Here is a 20,247-nt window from a genome sequence, read left to right on the forward strand (position 1 = left end):
CTTCTTGTTTTCCAGATTATTGTGCTCTCTCCAGACATTATCTTGCTCTTACTCCTGCTGTGGTCCATATCTTTGCTACCACTCATTACCGACCTTTGGCTTGTTCCCCTGACTATGCATCTGCTTGATCCCAACTTGCAACCACTTGTTACCAACCTTTAGTTTGTTTTCTGACTACTTCTGCTTGATTCCTACCTGCTATATCTGCTATTGGACCTTGGCCTGCTCAGCCCCTGGTGGGGTGATCCTGAGGACTGTGACCTGGTACTAACACGCAGCAAAACCCATCTCCACCACCAAGAGTTCTGGTGAATACCATTAGTCCTTGTTCCCCGCACGTCAGTTGAGCCCACGTCATCGACCAGGGGATACCTATCCTGATGGTCGGTGGGAACCTCTATACCGCTATAGCTACTGGTCTTCAAGCCTGCCCCCGAGTGTGACAGATGGAGTATCAAAGTGTCCTATTTAACTAGTTGCCGACCAGCCAGCGCAGTTATATATATACACGTCTGCGGGAATCGCCGTCATTGTATGTCGGCCGCACACATTTAACCCCTTCATCGCCCCCTAGTGTTAACCCCTTCCCTGCCAGTGACATTTATACAGTAATCAGTGGCTATTTTTAGCTCTGATCGCTGTATAAATGTCAGTGGTCCCAAAAAAGTGTCAAAAGTGTCCGATGTGTCCGCCACAATCCCACAGTCCCGCAAAAAAAAATCGCAGATCAGCGCTATTACTAGTAAAAAATAATAAATAATAAAAATGCCATAAATCTATCCCCTATTTTGTAAACGCTATAACTTTTACACAAACCAATCAATATACGCTTATTGCGATTTTTTAACCAAAAATATGTAGAAGAATACATATCGGCCTAAACTGATGAAGAAATTTCGGCACCAGGTTTTGCACTCTTCAGTTTTAGTAAATAACCCCCCAGTATTCTAAATGAGGTCAAGCTAAAGATCCCCTTCCACCTGCTGGTGACCCCTCTAGTGATATAAAGATCTATATAGATGTCAAAGCTGGGCTCTTAGCAGCTCTCTTCTCAGTGCTCAGGCTGCTCAGCTGCTCAGCTCAGATTGTCAGCACTCATTGCTTCCACAGTGGTTCACCTGGTTATCATTATCTGCTCATCAGTCCAGCTTACAGCCAGCCCCTTCTGGTTCCTGATCCTGATCTTTGGCTTCCGAATACGCTGATCTCTGGCTACCTGATTACCGGCTCTTCTGATTACCCGTTTTGGCTTCCAAACCCTGGCTTATGTTTTGACTACGTTCCTGATCTGTACTATTTTTACTATTATATTAACCACTTGCCGACCGGGCCATAGCCGAAAGACAAGCTACAGCGCAGTCGTGTTTTTCTGGGTGGGCATCCATAGACGTCCTCCCAGAAAGTTGCTCCCGCGCGCCCCGAGAACATCCGCGACCGTCGGGTCCGGAATAGCCGCTGATCGCGGCCATTTACCACGTGATCGTTCCGTCATGACGTGACGCCGGTTCCTCCCTCCCCTCTCTGTACCGATCGGTACAGTGCGAGGGGAGAGGGGGAGAGATTGCAGCAGCGCTGTGGGCACTAAACAACCAGCCCACAGCGCTGCAATCAGTGCCAATAATTGCAATACTCTGCAACACTGTGCAAATACTCTGCAACACTTCAATACTCTGCAACACTGTGCAAATACTCTGCAACACTTCAATACTCTGCAACACTGTGCAAATACTCTGCAACACTTCAATACTCTGCAACACTCTGCCAATACTCGCCAATACTCTGCCAATACTCTGCCAATACTCGCCAATACTCTGCAATAAATTTTAACAGAAACAAAGAATTTTTTTTTTTTTTACCGCATTTTCAGTCTTTTTTGATTTATAACGCAAAAAATAAAAAAACCCAGCGGTGATTAAATACCACCAACAGAAAGCTCTATTTGTGGGGAAAAAATGACAACAAAATCAAATGGGTACAGTGTTGCATGACTGAGTAATTGTCATTCAAAGTGTGAGAGCACCGAAAGCTGAAAATTGGTCTGGTTAGGAAGGGGGTTTAAGTGCCTAGTGGGCAAGTGGTTAAAGGTGTGATTTTTACTGCATTTTCTGTCTCAGTCTGATTCAAAGTTCCTGGCAATAGATGTAGATGAGAGAGTTCCTGGATAGCCGCACTCTGAAGAAAAAACATCTTTATTGTTGAATGTAAAAAATTCAAAGTACAGTCATATGAGAAAAGACATATGGGGTGCTGATCGCTAACGCGTTTCACATCGTTAGATGCTTACTCATAGCTAAAATATGATCCTAGCAATAGAGGCATCAGGACCTCCTTCCTCCTGCTGGTGATCCCTCTAGTGATATAAATATCTACAGTATCTCACAAAAGCGAGTACACCCCTCACAGTTTTGTAAATATTTTATTATATCTTTTCATGTGACAACAGTGAAGAAAAGATACTTTGCTACAATGTAAAGTAGTGAGTGTACAGCTTGTATAACAGTGTAAATTTGATGTCCTCTCAAAATAACTCAACACACAGCCAATAATGCATAAACCGCTGGCAACAAAAGTGAGTACACCCCTAAGTGAAAATGTCCAAGTTGGGCCCAATTAGCCATTTTCCCTCCCTGGTGTCATGTGACTTGTTAGTGTTACAAGGTCTCAGGTGTGAATGGGGAGCAGGTGTGTTAAATTTGGTTTTCTCACTCTCTCTTACTGGTCACTGGAAGTTTAACATGGCACCTCATGTCAAAGAACTGAAAAAAATAATTGTTGCTCTACATAAAGATGGCCTAGATTATAAGAAGATTGCCAAGACCCTGAAACTGAGCTGCAGCATGGTGGCCAAGACTATACAGCAGTTTAAGAGGACATGTTCCACTCAGAACAGGCCTCGCCATAGACGACCAAAGAAGTTGAGGTCACGTGATCAGCGTCATATCCAGAGGTTGTCTTTGGGAAATAGACGTATGAGTGCTGCCAGCATTGCTGCAGAGGTTGAAGGGGTTGGGGGGGGGGGTCAGCCTGTCAGTGCTCAGACCATACGCCGCACACTGCATCAAATTGGTCTGCATGGCTGTCATCCCAGAAGGAAGCCTCTTCTAAAGATGATGCACAAGAAAGCGCGCAAAACAGTTTGCTGAAGACAAGCAGACTAAGGACATGGATAACTGGAACCATGTCCTGTGGCCTGATGAGACCAAGATAAACTTATTTGGTTCAGATGGTGACAAGCATGAGTGGCGGCAACCAGGTGAGGAGTACAAAGACAAGTGTGTCTTGTCTACAGTCAAGCATGGTGGTGGGAGTGTCATGGTCTGGGGCTGCATGAGTGCTGCCGACACTGGGGAGCTACAGTTCATTGAGGGAACCATGAATGCCAACATGTACTGTGACATACTGAAGCAGAGCATGATCCCCTCCCTTCAGAGACTGGGCCGCAGGGCAGTATTCCAACATAACAACCCCAAACACACCTCCAAGACAACCACTGCCTTGCTAAAGAAGCTGAGGGTAAAGGTAATGGACTGGCCAAGCATGTCTCCAGACGTAAACCCTATTAGGCATCTGTGGGGCATCCTCAAAACGGAAGGTGGAGGAGCGCAAGGTCTCTAACATCCACCAGCTCTGTGATGTCGTCATGGAGGAGTGGAAGAGGAATCCAGTGGCAACCTGTGAAGCTCTGGTGAACTCCATGCCCAAGAGGGTTAAGGCAGTGCTGGAAAATAATGGTGGCCTCACAAAATATTGACACTTTGGGCCCAATTTGGACATTTTCACTTAGGGGTGTACTCACTTTTGTTTCCAGCGGTTTAAACATTAAAGCGGGGTTCCACCCAAAAGTGGAACTTTCGATCATCGGATTCCTCCCCCCCTCCGGTGTCACAATTGGCACCTTTCAGGGGGGAGGGGGGTGCAGATACCTGTATAATACAGGTATCTGCACCCACTTCCGGGAATAGACTCCCGCGGGAGTCACGCCCCCTCCCGCACTCCCCCGCTGTCTCCTGGGAAAGACACAGGTCCCAGGAGATAGCGGGGACCATTAAATTTTTGCGGAACCCCCGCTTTAATGGCTGTGTGTTGAGTTATTTGGAGGGGACAGCAAATTTACACTGTTATACAAGCTGTACACTCACTACTTTACATTGTAGCAAAAGTGTCATTTCTTCAGTGTTGTCACATGAAACGATATAATAAAAAATGTACACAAATGTGAGGGGTGTACTCACTTTTGTGAGATACTGTATATAGAGGAATCAGGACCTCCTTCCTCCTGCTGGTGATCCCTCTATTGCTATAAAGATCTATATACAGTAGATGAATCAGGATCTCATTCCTGCAGCTGGTGATCCCTCTAGTGATATAAAGATCTATATAGAGGGATCAGGACCTCCTTCCTCCTGCTGGTGATCCCTCTAGTGATATAAAGATCTATATAGATGAATCAGGACCTCCTTCCTCCTGCTGGTGATCCATCGAATGATACATCCTAGAATTCTATTCACTTTTCCCAATGCCTGGCCACACTATTTGGTTATTTTGCAATCAATTAATTAATAATTAATTATTCCCAAAATCTTTATCCTCTGTAGTTCTGACCAAAACTGTGACCACATTATTGTCCTCTATCAAGGGATTCTTCATCCCTTAGTAAAAGTGTAAATTGCCACTGCTTTAACCAATCTTCCAGCAATTCCAAATCATGTTCCATGTTGTCAGTGGAAGGAATTTTGCCCCATCATTGGTGTGAATGACATATATGCCTCAAGAGCTGGATGAAGGCAAGCAAATGGCCACATCCAGCCCCAGGGCCACAGTTTGCTGACCGCTGCTGTAAACCTTTGGTGTCCTAGACTGGAATCAGCCTTCCTTAAAGGATAAGTTCACTTTAAAAAAAAAAAAAATGCACATTTTTTTGCAGGTAAAAAAAATTCTAAAATTTCTTAAAATGCCCTCCCTAGAACCCACCAGCATGAACAACCTGAAACCCATCTTCTTATTCCAATGACTTCCAAAATCCTAGAACGCCTAGTCTACAACAGTCTGAGCTGCTACCTCCCTGATAACAACCTTCTTGACCCCTTACAGTCTGTGTTTTGCCTGCAACACTCCACATAAACGTCCCTTCTAAAACTCACTGACTTACTATCTACTAAATCCAATGGCCATTTACTCAGTACTCATACTATTTTGCCCCGTAGACACGAGCGGAATTTCCGTCAGAAAAAACTTGGATGGTTTTTCAGACGGAATTCCGTTCAAGCTTGCCTTGCATACACACGGTCACACAAAAGTTCTCTGAACTTTCGACCGCCAAGAACGCGGTGACGTACAACACTACGACGAGCCGAGAAAATGAAGTTCAATGCTTCCGAGCATGCGTCGAATTGTTTCTGAGCATGCGTGATTTTTTGCGCGTCCGAATTGCATACAGACGAACGCATTTTCGGATAGGAACTTTTTCGGACCGAAAAATAGAGAACCTGCTCTCAATCTTTTGCTGGCTGGAATTCCGCCAGCAAAAGTCTGATGGAGCATACACAATAGTCACATTTTCCGACCAAAAGCCCACGGGGGCATTAGACCTTTCTTTTGCCTTCCAACAGACTTAACCACTCACTTCACCTCAAAAATCTCCATTCACTCGACCTCCAGGACTCTGCGCTTTCCTGGTTCCCCTCCCACTGAAGAGCTCCTTCAGAGACACCTCCTCCTCTCCTCTTACCCTAGAGGTCCTCCAAGGCTCTGACCTTGGAGTCCTTCTATTCTCTATCTACACCTACTCTTTCCCTAGGCTTCCCTCAAGGCTCTGTCCCTGGACCCCTTCTATTCTCTATCTACACTTCCTCCTCTCCTCTTTCCCAAGGGGTCCCCCAATGCTCTGTCCCTTGACACCTAATTTTCTATCTACACCTCCTCCTCTCCTCTTCCCCTAGGGCTCGGTCCCTGGACCCTTTTATTCTCTATCTACACGTCCTCCTCTCCTCTTTCCCTAAGGGTCTCCCAAGGCTCTGTCCCTGGGCTCCTTCTATTCTCCATCTACACCTCCTCCTCTTCTCTTTCCATAAGGGTCCCCCAAAGTTCTGTCCCTGGACACCTTCTATTCTCTATCTATACCTCCTCCTCTCCTCTTTCCCTAGGGCTCGGTCCCTGGACCCTTCTATTCTCTATCTACACCTCCTCCTCTCCTCTTTCCCTAGGGCTTGATTCCTGTACCCTTCTATTCTCTATCTACACGTCCTCCTCTCCTCTTTCCTTAAGGGTCCCCCAAGGCTCTGTCCCTGGGCCCCTTCTATTCTCCATCTACAACTCCTCCTCTCCTCTTTCCCTAAGGGTCCCCCAAGGCTCTGTCCCTGGACCCCTTCTATTCTCTATCTATACCGCCTCCTCTCTTCTTTCCCTAGTGCTTGGTCCCTGGACCCTTCTATTCTCTATCTACACCTCCTCCTCTCCTCTTTCCCTAGGGTTTGGTCCTTGGACCCCTTCAATTTTCTTTCTACACCTCCTTCTCTCCTTCCCTAGGGGTCTCCCAAGGCTCTGTCCCTGGACCCCTCCTATTCTCTATCTACACCTCCTCCTCTCAAGGCTTTGTAATACAGTTGTGCTCATAAGTTTACATACCCTGGCAGAATTTATGATTTCTTTTTCAGAGAATATGAATGATGACACAAAAACTTTTCTTTCACTCATGGTTAGTTGGCTGAATCCATTTATTATCAATCAACTGTGTTTACTCTTTTTAAATCAGAATAAAAACAAATTACCCAAATGACCCTGATCAAAAGTTTACATACCCCAGTTCCTAATACTGTGTATTGCCCCCTTTAACATCAATGAGAGCTTGAAGTCTTTTGTGGTATTTGTGGATGAGGCTCTTTATCTTCTCAGAGGATAAAGCTGCACATTCCTCTTGGCAAAAAGCCTCCAGTTCCTGTAAATTCTTGGGCTGTCTTGCATGAACTTCACGTTTGAGATCTCCCCAGAGTGGCTCAATGATATTGAGGTCAGCAGACTGAGATGGCCACTCCAGAACCTTCACTTTATTCTGCTGTAGCCAATGACAGGTCGACTTGGCCTTGTTCCTCCAGTATTTTTTGATAACATATTGCATTCATCTTGCCATCAATTTTGACCAAATTTCCTGTGCCTTTGTAGCTCACACATTCCCAAAACATCAGCGATTAACCTCCGTATTTCACAGTTGGAATGGTGTACCCTTCATCATAGGCCTTGTTGACCTCTCCAAATATAGTGTTTATGGTTGTGGCCAAAAAGCTAAATTTTGGTCTCATCACTCCAAATGACTTTGTGCCAGAAGGTTTGAGGCTTGTCTCTGTGCTGTTTGGCGCATTGTAAGCGGGATACTTTGTGGCATTTGCGTAGTAATGGCTTTCTTCTGGAGACTCGACCATGCAGCCCATCTTTCTTCAAGTGCCTCCTTATTGTGCATTTTGAAACAGCTACACCACGTTTTCAGAAAGTCCTGTGTTTCCCCTGAAGTTATTTGTGGGTTTTTCTTTGCTTCCCGAACAATTTTCCTGGCAGTTATGGCGGAAATCTTAGTTGGTCTACCTGACCGTGGTTTGGTTTCAACAGAACCCCTCATTTTCCACTTCTTGATTAGAGTTTGAACACTGCTGATTGGCATTCTCAATTCCTTGGATATCTTTTTATATCCCTTTCCTGTTTTATACAGTTCAACTACCTTTTCCCGCAGATCCTTTGACAATTCTTTTGCTTTCCCAATGACTCAGAATCCAGAAACGTCAGTGCAGCACTGGATGGAGGATGCAAGGGTCTGTCAGGAGTCCAGAAGCTCATTGACCTTTTATACACACACACTAATTACAAGCAAACAGATCACAGGTGAGGATGGTTACCCTTCATAGCCATTCAAACCCCTTTGTGTCAACTTGCATGTTATCAGGCCAAAATCACCAGAGTATGTAAACTTTTGATCAGGGTCATTTGGGTAGTTTCTGTTGCGATTATGATTTAAAAAGAGTAAACACAGTTGATTTATAATAAATGGCTTGCAGCCAAACCCTAACCATGAGTGAAAGAAAAGTTTTTGTGTTATTCATATTCTCTGAAAAATGGCCAAGAAATCATAAATTCTGCCAGGGTATGTAAACTTATGAGCACAACTGTATGTATAGAACTCCTCACAAGAGCCAGAAAACTACTTGCCTCTGGGTTCATGAGAGGAGTACGGAGGCAGAGTGCTGTGATGTTTTCAGGAAGCTATGTATAGCGCCCTGCTGGCCACTCCCACCAGCCATGATCTGCCTGCATTGCATAGAGAAGTACCAAGAACCAGTGATGAGGTCACTGGGTCCAAAATAGGGACTGAAAACTGAAGGGCTTTACTTAAAAAATGTAATTAGCATTTTGATGATGGAGCGTGTTACAGACCCAACCAGGACAGGGGCTTTTGGAGAGGGCAGGCCTCCTACCCACAGATTATGGCCCATGGAGAGAGCAGATCATTCTCTAATGGACGCTGAGGAGCGTGGTTTGGATTAATGCTCTACATAAGGACAATAAAGCTTCCCTTCTGGAGTGGATGGAAAGAGGTAATGTTATTCTTGTACAGGTTAATGGTCAGAGGAAATATGGTGGCCCTCCTGCAGACTGGGTTGGAGAAGCCCCTCCACTTGGGACAGAAACATTTATCAATAATATCCCTTAAGAAATCTATGAAGATAAATGAATTCCACCTTTTCAGATTGCTTGAATATTGTAGGAGTTGGTCTCATAGACTGTTGCCGGAGTTGGGGTGAGATCATGATTTGTTATGTGTTTATTGTTAAGTAGTTATTTCCCATTGTTCTATTGTTTGTGTCTGAGCATCTCTTGGAGATGACATTCATCTGGTGACATCTTTAACTTGTTACCAAACTATTGTGGGATGTTATACGTTTGTTGATTAACTTACTGTTTAATTATGGTCATGGTTAGTTGTTAATTATATTCCCATTTACAGTTTGTATTGTTAGGGTAATATGATCAGGAGGGGGAATATCCTCCTCTGTGGTATAAAAGTATGTGTATGAGTTTCAATAAAGAGTCATTCCTTTAGAGTTCACCTCACATCTTGTCTGTGTACGATTCTTGGGGTAAAGGCTGGTATTGGCTCTCAGTCTGCTCAGAACAGTTTGGAGGGCGGGAGGCACTGTTTGGCAGAAGGAAGCACCTAAGTGGGGTGCCCAAGCAGTTCCGTCAGAGAGAGGAACCAAAGAAGACCAAATAGAAGCACACTACAGCTTTAATGAAATGAAATGTAAACGGAATTACTTGAAAAAACACATAAATACTTATATATATTAAAAAAAAAAAAAAAAAAAAGTTTGGTTTTCCTTGTAACAATATTTACATAAAAAACAATATATATCCCACACTGGTAAAGCATGCGATGCATTGAACACGGGATGAGAGCACCATAATAGCGGAGGGTTGCTCAGGAACCGTAGTTGGCCTCATCGAACGCCTTTCTGGCACGTTTCAGTTCCTCATTCATGGTGAGCAGATCCTTCACTCTGGCGAACTTCCGCGGATCCTTCCGGATCAGAAACACAATATCCTCCACCTGGACCCGCCCCTGGCGCCCGATGGACATGGCCTTGTGCGTCTAGGGAAAGATATGCAGCATAAACATTATTATAGGACCACTGAGGACACAAGTAAAACACATTATAAAATGTAAAAAAAAGGAGTTTAAAGTCAGGATATTTTTTCATGAAGACTTAATGACAGGTACACTTTACCGACTTCAGCCCCAGAAGATTTTCCTGCTTAATGACCAGGCCATTTTTTGCGATACGGCACTGCGCCGCTTTAACGGACAATTACACTGTCCTGCGACGTTGTACACAAACAAAATCGACATCCTTTTTTTCACACAAATAGAGCTTTCTTTTTGGTGGTACAGTGGAACCTTAGATGACGAGCATAGTTCCAGGAGAATGCTTGTAATCCAAAGCACTCGCACATCAAAGCGAGTTTCCCCATAGAAGTCAATGGAAACGAAGATAATTAGTTTTGCATTGACTTCTATTGCATGCAATACCGCATCTGGCCAGAGGTGGTGGGGGGGGGGGGGGGCGCCGGAGAGACTCGGAAATACTCGGAGATCGCACGGCTGCCCTCGGAATCTCTCAGGAACTCAGTATTTCCGAACAGCTCCGAACCGTTCCGAGTGTCACCGGTGCCCCCGCACCTCTGGCCAAATGCGGTACCGCACACTGCAGAGGCTTGAATCCTGCTCGTTTTGCGAGACAACACTCGCAAACAGAGTCAGGATTTTAAAAAAAAAAATGTTCGAATGGTGAAACGCTCGATAACCATGTTACTTGGAATCCGAGGTTGCACTGTATTTGATCACCTCTGCAGTTTTTATTTTTTGCGCTATAAACAAAACAAAAAAAAAAAAAAACAACACAAAATTGTTTACTTTTTGCTATAAGAAATATCCCCAAATTTAAAAAAAAAAAAACAAATGTCTTCATTAGTTTAGGCCAATATGTATTCTTCTACATATTTCTGGTAAAAATAAATAAATAATCGCACAAAAGTTATAGCGCCTACAAAATAAGGGATATATTTATTGCATTTTTATTATTTTCTTTTACTAGTAATGGTGGTGATCTGCGACACTGCAGCGGACAGATCAAACACTTTGACACCCTTTTGGGACCACTGACATTCATACAGTGATCAGTGCTATAAAAATGCACTGATTACTGTGTAAATGACACTGGCAGGAAAGGGGTTAACACTAGGGGGCGATCAAGGGGTGAAGGGTGTCCTAGGGAGTGATTCTAACTGTGGGGGGGGGCCTTCCGCTGACATGACAGCGATCACTGCTCCCGATGACAGGGAGCAGTAGATCTCTGTCATGTTGCTAGGCAGAACAGGCAAATGCCTAATTTACATCTCCCCGTTCTACCTCTCCACACTGAAATCGCAGGCCGCCGGCGAACATCGAGTTCCCGGGACCCGCGGGCGTGCGCCTCCAGTGGAAAATTTAAAGGGACGTACAGCCTGCCTGTGCCATTCTGCCAACGTACATCTGTGTGCGGCAGTCAGCAAGCAGTTAATATGGATCCCATGATGAGCATATGTGAGGAAATGCTCCTGATGTGTGAGGAAATGCTCCTGATGTGTGAGGAAATGCTCCTGATGTGTGAGGAAATGCTCCTGATGTGTGAGGAAATGCTCCTGATGTTGCTTTTGCTGAGGCTCCAAAGACGTAGAAGATTGCGTGAGAGGACCAGAGTTCCTCGCTACTGGACACCTCCATTGATGGCTCAACACATGTCCACAGGATACTTTTCTAATATCTATGTTCAGCTGCGTGATTACACAGAGAAATTTTTTTAATTTTACACGCATGTCAATTGCCAACTTTGATGTTCTCTTGGAAAAGGTTGGACCCCGTCTAGTTCGCATGGACACAAACATGAGGAAAAGCGTGCCGCCAGAGGAACGTCTGTTGGTGACTCTCAACCTCAGCGTCAAGTAATGCAAGTTGTGTATTGTGCAGCATAATTGGCTGATGAGGGGAATATCACATGGTATATTAAGCTTGCATACAGTGATAATTCAGTTTTTGGTGTATTTTTAGCGTTTTCCAGGCTCAGTAATAGTAATAAATAAAATGTTTCCCTTTTTAAAAACGCTTCTAGACGAAAATGCGCGTGGCCGCGTTTAACCGCAATTGGCACTTGAAATGCCAATCCCAAATCCCAAAATGGTGTCAAAAGTGTCCGATCTGTCCGCCGCAATAATCGCAGTCCTGAAAAAAAGAAAAAGAAATCGCAGATCGCCGCCACTACTAGTAAAAACAAAAAAAATTTATAAAAATGCCATAAATGTAGCCCCTATTTTGTAGACGCTATAACTTTTGCGCAAACCAATCAATATACGCCTATTGCAATTTTTTTTACCAAAAATCTGTAGAATAGATATTGACCTAAACTGAGAAAAAAAAATAGTTTTTTTATATATTTTTTGGGGATATTTATTATAGCAAAAAATATTGCTTTTTATTCAAAATTGTATATATTTTTTTGTTTATAGCACAAAAAATAAAAACTGCAGAGGTGATCAAATACCACCAAAAGAAAGCTCTATATGTGAGGAAAACGTCCATTTTGTTTGAGTAAAACGTTGCACGACCGCGCAATTGTCAGTTACAGTGAAGCAATGCCGTATCGCAAAAAAATGGCCTGGTCATTGAGCAGCCAAATTCTTCGGGGCTTAAGTGGTTAAACGTGGATTACTAGCTGTGATGCTCCAGCGTTCAGGAGAGGTTGAGAAACGTCTCGTGTACATGAAAAGCCTAAGAATAGCAAACATGTTAAACTCACCTCCTCTGTGCAGTTTTCTTTGCACAGAGCAGCCCGGATCTTCCTCTTCTCTGGTCCCTCTTCTGTGATCCTGGCCCCTCCCTCCTGTTCAGTGCCACCACAGCAAGCAGCTTGCTATAGGGGCACTCGAGCCGAGTCACAGCTTCCTGTGTCCATTCAGAGACGGAGCCCCGACCCGGCCCCACCCACTCTCTCCCCAGATTTTCTAGCTGACTTTAATTGACAGCAGCAGGAACCAACGGCACTGCTGCTGTGTCTCAGCCAATCAGGAAGGAGAATCTCGGATGGCTGAGACACTCGCGGGCAACGCTGGACAGAGAGGGGGCTCAGGTAAGTATTGGGAGGCTGCTGCAGACAGAAGGTTTTTTATCTCAATGCATAAAATGCACCTTCTGCCTTTACAAGCCCTTTTGGAGCGCCCCGTCCCTCCGAGCCCGCGCGCCAAAGCAAACGCATATGTAAGTCACGTCCGCAAATGTAAACAGTGATCAAACCACACGTAAGGTATCGCCGCGATCGTTAGAGTGAGAGCAATAATTCTAGCGCAAGACCTCCTCTGTAACTCTAAACAGGTAACCATTCAATTTTTTAAAGCGTTGCCTATGGAGATTTTTAAGTGCCGTAGTTTGTCGCCATTCCACGAGCGTGCGCAATTTTAAAGCCTGACATGTTAGGTATCTATTTACTCGGCATAACATTATCATCTTTCACATATACAACAAATTTGGCCAACTTTAATTTTTTTTTTTATTCATTGAAGTGTATTTTTTCCAAAACAATTGCGTTAAAAAGACTACTGCGCAAATACAGTATAACAACATAAAATTTTTTTAACGACCGCCATTTTATTCTCTAGGGTCTCTGCTAAATAAAATGTAATATATATATATATATATATATATATATATATATATATATATATAAAATTCAAATATTCCGCGCTTAGGACAAGTACTAGCAAGAACTGCAGCCCCCCAAAAAAGGAAAACACCAAGGTGAAGTCCAAGTGATAAAATACTCTGATAGGGGAATATGGACACTTTCCGGTGGAAACCATTAAAAGGATAACAGTGATATAAGTGGGAAGGAGACCACGGAACCAGAGAGAGGGATATTGATTGTTCAGGATTCCGGCTACTAGATCTACACACACATGCCCATTACCCCTGCAGGGGTTGGGCGTTCCGGTGAGTGAGGACACAAGTGGGGGTTCAACAAAAGACGGATAACATCAGTCACAGCAAACCTGTCTGGGATCACTTGGATGCACACACCATTTGTAAACAGGGATTTTTTTCCACACTCACAGGACAATTTATATTGGACAATTTTTATTGGAGTATTTGGTTGCACACAGTATTATTACATAGTTTTTTCTTGATTGCATATATTCACGAAATTATTCATCAAATTTGAACATTTTTTGTTTGTTTTGCATTTATTTAGTTGTTTTTATATCATTTTTGGGATTTTTCCAGCCAATATCAGAGGATTTCTAGCTGCCGTTTTTTGGTGTCACATTGTTCTGAACATTCATTATTGTTTTTTTTTTAACGTGGATATAATTGGTGTTTTAAGTTTTAGTTTCACTTATACAAGTTTTTTATTTCACTTTATATATTTTTAGATGATTTGCATACCCAACATCTTATATGGCACATACATTCTAAAGGGTTTTAGCACTTTTACAGGATTTTTCACTAAGTTTGTTGATGCACCCTGATGCACACATTTTTTCATGTTGAGGTTTTAAAAAATTTTTTGTGAACAGTATCAATATATATATATATATATATATATATAATTTTTTTTTTTTTTGGGGGGGGGGGGTTCTAATTAATTTTCTAGCAAAAAATGCAGATTTTAACTTGTAAGCAACAAATGTCAGAAATAGGTCTGGTCTTCCGGTCTTCTAGTGGTTAATTGAAGAAGCTGAAGTTAGAAGCCGATTGGCTACCATGCAGAGCTGTACCAGATTCTGAGTGCTCCAGTTTTAGTAAATCTCACTCACTGTACTTTCCCTTTACAAATGTCTTTTTCAAACTCTCAGAACACCCAACTGAAGTACAAAATATAAAAAACCAAAACTAGTAAAAGGTTATTGATATTTACACCGGCGACCAACATAATAGACAATTTATACCGACCATTTCAGTGAGGAATTCTATCACCAGATCCTCCAGAATATCCACAGACTCTGTATACGGGTTCTGATCGTCTCCAAATCCATACATCATACAGCGTACTGCAGGAGAGAGCAGACCGTCAGTACGGGTGACACCATGTCATTGCAGGAGTAAACAGACCGTCAGTACAGGTGACACCGTGTCATTACAGGAGAGAGCAGACCGTCAGTACAGGTGACACCCTGTCATTGGAGGAGAGAGCAGACCGTCAGTACAGGTGACACCGTGTCATTACAGGAGAGAGCAGACCGTCAGTACAGGTGACACCATGTCATTACAGGAGAGAGCAGACCGTCAGTACAGGTGACACCGTGTCATTACAGGAGAGAGCAGACCGTCAGTACGGGTGACACCATGTCATTACAGGAGAGAGCAGACCGTCAGTACAGGTGACACCGTGTCATTACAGGAGAGAGCAGACCGTCAGTACGGGTGACACCACCAGTAAATAACACCACACTGATCATACTGGGCTCACTATAAAGTGATGATGTGCTGAAGGTACCAACTTACAGCAACCAATCAGATTTCAGTTTACAAAAGTAAGCCACATGATCAATGACATTAGTATTGGTTGCTACAACTACTGCACTTTACTCCCTGTTCTACAATACGTCACTTATTCTGCCCTATACAGTGGGTAAAATAAGTATTGAACACGTCACCATTTTTCTAGGGAAATATATTTCTAAAGGTTCTATTGACATGAAATGTTCCCCACATGTCGGTAAGAATCCATGCAATCCATACATACAAAGACACCAAAACTAATAAGTTCAGAAATGAAGTTCTGTGTAATAAAATGGAAGGACACAGGGAAAAAAGTATTGAACACATGAAGAAAGGGAGTTGCAAAAAGGCATGGAAAGCCAAGACACCAGCTGAATTATCTCAGTAATTAGAAAGCAATCCTGCCCCTTGTCAGTGCAAATTAATATCAGCTGGTTCAGTCTCACCTGATGGCCTATAAAAAGGTGTCTCATTACTAAGGCGTCACACAAGAAACATCTCATGATGGGTAAAAGCAAAGAGCTCTCTCAAGACCTTCGCAACCTCATTGTTGCAAAACATACTGATGGCATTGGTTACAGAAGGATTTCTAAACTTCTGAATGTTCCAGTGAGCACTGTTGGGGCCATAATCCGGAATAACATAATTTCACCATAAATTGGCCAAAACCAGGTGCTCCTCGCAAGATTTCTGACAGGGGAGTGAAAAGAATGATCAGAAGAGATGTCCAAGAGCCAAGAACCACTTGTGGAGATCTTCAGAAAGACCTGGAATTATCAGGTACACAATAAGGAAAGGAACTCACCCGCCATGCCCTGTATGCACACTCACCACGCAACACTCCAGTGCTGAAGAAAAAGCATGTTGAAGCTCCTTTAAAGTTTTCTACACAACATTTAGACAAGCTGTGAAATACGGGGAGAATATAGTCTGGTCAGAGGAGACCAGAACTGAACTCTTTGGATGCCATAATACACATCATGTTTGGAGGTCACATGGCACATCACCCCAAAAACACCCCCCAATACCAACAGTGAGGTTTGGAGGTGGGAACATCATGGTGGGGGCGGGGCTGTTTTTCAGCATACGGTACTGGCAAACTTCATATCTCAGAAGGAAGGAGGAATGAAAAAATGTACCAAGACATTCTTGATAAAAATCTGCCGCCATCTACTAGGATGATGAAGATGAAACGAGGGAGGACATCTCAGGAGGACATCTCAGGAGGACAATGATCCCAAACACAAAGCCAAGGAAACTCTCCATTGGTTTCAAAGAAAGAAAATAAAGCTGCTAGAATGTCCCAGCCAATCACCTGACTTGAATCCAATAGAAAATCTATAGAAAGAACTAAAGATCAGAGTTCATAGAAGAGGCCCACTGAACCTTCAAGATGTGAAGACTGTGTGGAAGAATGGGCCAAAATCACACCTGAGCAACGCATGCGACTCGTTTCTCCATACAGGAGGCGTCTTCAAGCCGTCATTACCAACAAAGGATTTTGTACCAAATATTAAATAAATCTCAGTTTGTGTGTTCAATACTTTTTCCTGGTGTCCTTCCATTTTATTACACAGAACTTAATTTCTGAACGTATTAGTTTTGGTGTCTTTGTATGTATGGATTGCATGGATTGCTACCGACATGCTGGGAAAATTTCATGTCAATAGAACCTTTACCAATATATTTACCTAGAAATATGGTGACGCGTTCAATACTTATTTTACCCGCTGTAGGTATTGCGGCCGGCAAGGGGGTAATATGTGAAGACACACCTCTGCTTTTTGATTCGGCCCCTTTTACTTCTCCCCACTAAAAAGTTCCAACTTACACTCTTTAGCGAAGAGCCTCTTCCTCCTGCCGAGTCCTCCTTCCGCCCCTCCCGACGTTTCCTCGCTCTCCTCCTCAAACTGGAAAAGCAGAACTTTAAATAAATGAAGTGTATGTGAGCCCTCACCTTGTAATAAAAAAAAGAAAAAGAAAAAAAAAACATTTTTTTTAAATAAGTGATCACATTTCTTCTGTTCTCAGCTACACAGAGAGGTGGGGGGAGGAGAAACATCAGCACACTAGTCTTCCCAGTGAATGGCTGTGCAGGGAGGAAGGTGGCATGTCAGAACAAGTCTGTTTTGTTCTCAGCTACACAGAGAGGTGGGAGGAGGAGAAACATCAGCACACTAGTCTTCCCAGTGAATGGCTGTGCAGGGAGGAAGGTGGCATGTCAGAACAAGTCTGTTTTGTTCTCAGCTACACAGAGAGGTGGGAGGAGGAGAAACATAAGCACACTGGTCTTCCCAGTGAATGGCTGTGCAGGGGGGAAGGTGGAGTGTCAGGATAAGTCTGTTCTGTTCTCAGCTACACAGAGAGGTGGGAGCAGGAGAAACATCAGCACACTAGTCTTGCCAGTGAATGGCTGTGCGTGGGGGAAGGTGGCATGTCAGGACAAGTCTGTTCAATGGAGGAGAGTAACACCGAGTTCCCCGCACAGCTGTAGAACTGACCACGCTGTGTTCTCCTGCTTAGAGAGGTCAGTTTTTAAATAGGAAAGCAGAGGGACTGGCAGGATCACCGGGGATTTCACACAAAGGAAGCAATACAAAAAGGGGGCCCCCAAGAAGGGGAGAGAGTGAGGGCAACACTATTATGAAAATCGGTCAGACCGGTACATATTGATATCACATGACTGGTCATTAGCCAACACGTTTCAGGGACTCAATGCTCTCCTCTTCCTCAGGCAGCCATATGAACCACTTGCCGCCAAATCACACACCTGCATTGGGTTTCAAGTGGTTGTACCGGGGGGGGGGACATGCAGGCATCACCCCGGTATTGTTTTTAAGAGCAGATGGTCAGCTCTCTTGTAATACCAACCAAGCTGCTCAGCTCTGTCTACAACCAGCGGGAGGGGATGTCCCCCTCCCCCTAAACTCCCCTCCTGCTGCTTGTAGACAGAGCTGAGCAGCTTAGGTTAGTCACATGCCCCCCCTCCCCATGCTAGCGCGCAAAGGTGAATGCGTGCGTCTGTCCTGAACGCACGCAAACCGCAATCGTCCCATGCATGTGAGGTATCAATGCGAACGTCAGATCACGGGCAGTAATTCTAGGACCGCCTCTGAAAATCTAAAGTGGTCACCTGTAAAGGCTTTTAAAGCGTTGCCTATGGATAGTAAAATATACGTCTTTTGTCGTCATTGCGAGAGCAATTGTAACCACTTGAGGACCAGCCGCCGCAATTATACTGAGGCAGGTTGGCTCCTCTGGGCGAGCCATCGTAGCTGTACGTCAGCCGCGTTAAGAGCACTAGGGGGCACGCGCGGCGTGATGCCCGGTGGTCGCAATGTCTGCTGGGCACCCCAATCGCTCCTGAGAGAGACATAACAGGGATCTGTCAATGTAAACAAAACAGATCGCCGTTCTGTCAGGGGAGAGGAGACAGATATGTTGTTCATACTGGTTAGGAACAGCGATCGGTCTCCTCCCCCAGGGCAGTCCCACTCCCCCCCCACAGTTAGAAACACCTCTCTACCACACACATTTAACCCCTTGATTGCCCCCTAGTGTTAACCCCTTCCTTGGCTTGACAAAAAGGTGACAACATTATTTATTGCGTGTACACAACTTGTGTGTCACCTCCTCATTGATGGGAGACTCTCACACACACCAACACAAACCATTCCCATCAATTCATTCCATATTATCATCTCACCGTCTGATCTTCATCTTCATCCACCATCTTTCCTCTCCCCCCCGTTCCTTGACTAGCCCACTTCCGGGAGTACAAACATGGCGCCCGCTACTTCCTCCATATTATTGCACCACGTGACTATCTTTTCCGCTTTGCGAGCATAGGCTGCTGCCTATCATGTGATCTTTAGGAGCTGCGAGGAGGTCTAGGTGTACCAACATGGCTCCAGTTTCTCCGCCCACTGCCATTTTAGATGATTGGATTGGACGGGGGGCATGGGAGAGGCGTGCGCTGCGTGAGAATTGGGGGCGTGCCTTGGATTGGTGTCCGGGGCACTGGGTGGAGTGGGAGGGGCTCGGGTTGGGGGGCGCGCAGGCGCCGAATTTGAATTTTAAACCGCTGTAAGGAGGCTGAGAGCGACTGGTGAGTACGGAGCCGGGCTGGGGGTGATATGTGGGGCTGGGAGAGATACGGTCTGTTCTGGGAAGGGCTTCGCTCCCCTAAGGCCACTTCGGAGGCCGCACAGAGCTCAGTACTCCTCTTCATACTGGAGATCTGCTCACTGCAATCCTCTCCCACATACCAAGACTGTTGCTCTGGGTGCCGCCATGGCTTTCCTGCACACTGCCACTGTGGATGGATGAGGGGCTGGTTGCCAAGGGAAGAGCTGTGGGGGAGGGGTTGGTTGGTCGCACACCTCCCAACATTTAGAGATGGAGATGAGGGACACCTACTAGAGAATGTATGTAGGCACAGGACACGCCCCCCTTAAAGGTAAATTAACCAAAAATAAAGATTAATTAAACCCACAAGTGCTTTTTTTTACCACTTCTATTCCTTTATATTGGCTTTAAAATGTACAAATGCAGAAATTTAGAAATTGGATGAAAGGTTTAGCTCTGGGAAACACTTTTTGAAAGACAAAAAGTGCATTTTATATACAACTATATAGATCAGACCAAAATGAGGGACAGAGGGACATTGCTCCAATTCATGGACAGTTGGGAGCTATGTGGTTGCTAAGGGGAGAACTGTAGATGTATGGGGTGGCTGGTTGCTAAGGGGAGAGCTGTGGATGTATGGAGGGCTGGTTGCTAAGGGGAGAGCTGGAGGGGGGGGGGCTGGTTGCTAGGGGGAAAGCTTGGGGGGTGGGGCTGGTTGCTAAGGGGAGAGCTGTGGATGTATGGAGGGCTGGTTGCTAAGGGGAGAGCTGGAGGGGGGGGGGCTGGTTGCTAGGGGGAAAGCTTGGGGGGTGGGGCTGGTTGCTAAGGGGAGAGCTGTGGAAGAATGAAGGGCTAGTTGCTAAGGGGATCGCTGGGGGGGATGGTTGCTAGGGGGAAAACTGTGGATGGATGGGGGGCTGGTTGCTAAGGTGAGAGCTGGGGATGGATGAGGGCCTGGTGGCTAAGGGGAGAGCTGTGAGTGGTTGGGGTCTGGTTGCTAAGGAGAGAACTGTGGGTGGATGGGGGCTGGTTGCTAAGGGGAGATAACT

At 44.7% G+C, this 20,247-nt stretch overlaps 1 protein-coding gene across 1 annotated transcript; it reads right to left on the reverse strand.

The window, feature by feature from the left end:
- Positions 1 to 9,241: 9,241 nt before the first annotated feature.
- LOC141129442 (transcription initiation factor TFIID subunit 13) lies at positions 9,242 to 18,894 on the reverse strand. Its single transcript, XM_073617478.1, has 4 exons — positions 18,777 to 18,894; positions 16,902 to 16,980; positions 14,522 to 14,619; positions 9,242 to 9,634 (listed from the first exon to the last, which is right to left on the reverse strand). Exons 1-4 carry the CDS (start codon positions 18,801 to 18,803, stop codon positions 9,464 to 9,466), a joined length of 375 nt encoding a protein of 124 aa, XP_073473579.1. The 5' UTR covers positions 18,804 to 18,894; the 3' UTR covers positions 9,242 to 9,463.
- Positions 18,895 to 20,247: the final 1,353 nt, after the last annotated feature.

The sequence above is a fragment of the Aquarana catesbeiana genome, linkage group LG02 (assembly GCF_042186555.1).
Source record: "Aquarana catesbeiana isolate 2022-GZ linkage group LG02, ASM4218655v1, whole genome shotgun sequence".
Lineage (NCBI taxonomy): Eukaryota > Metazoa > Chordata > Amphibia > Anura > Ranidae > Aquarana > Aquarana catesbeiana.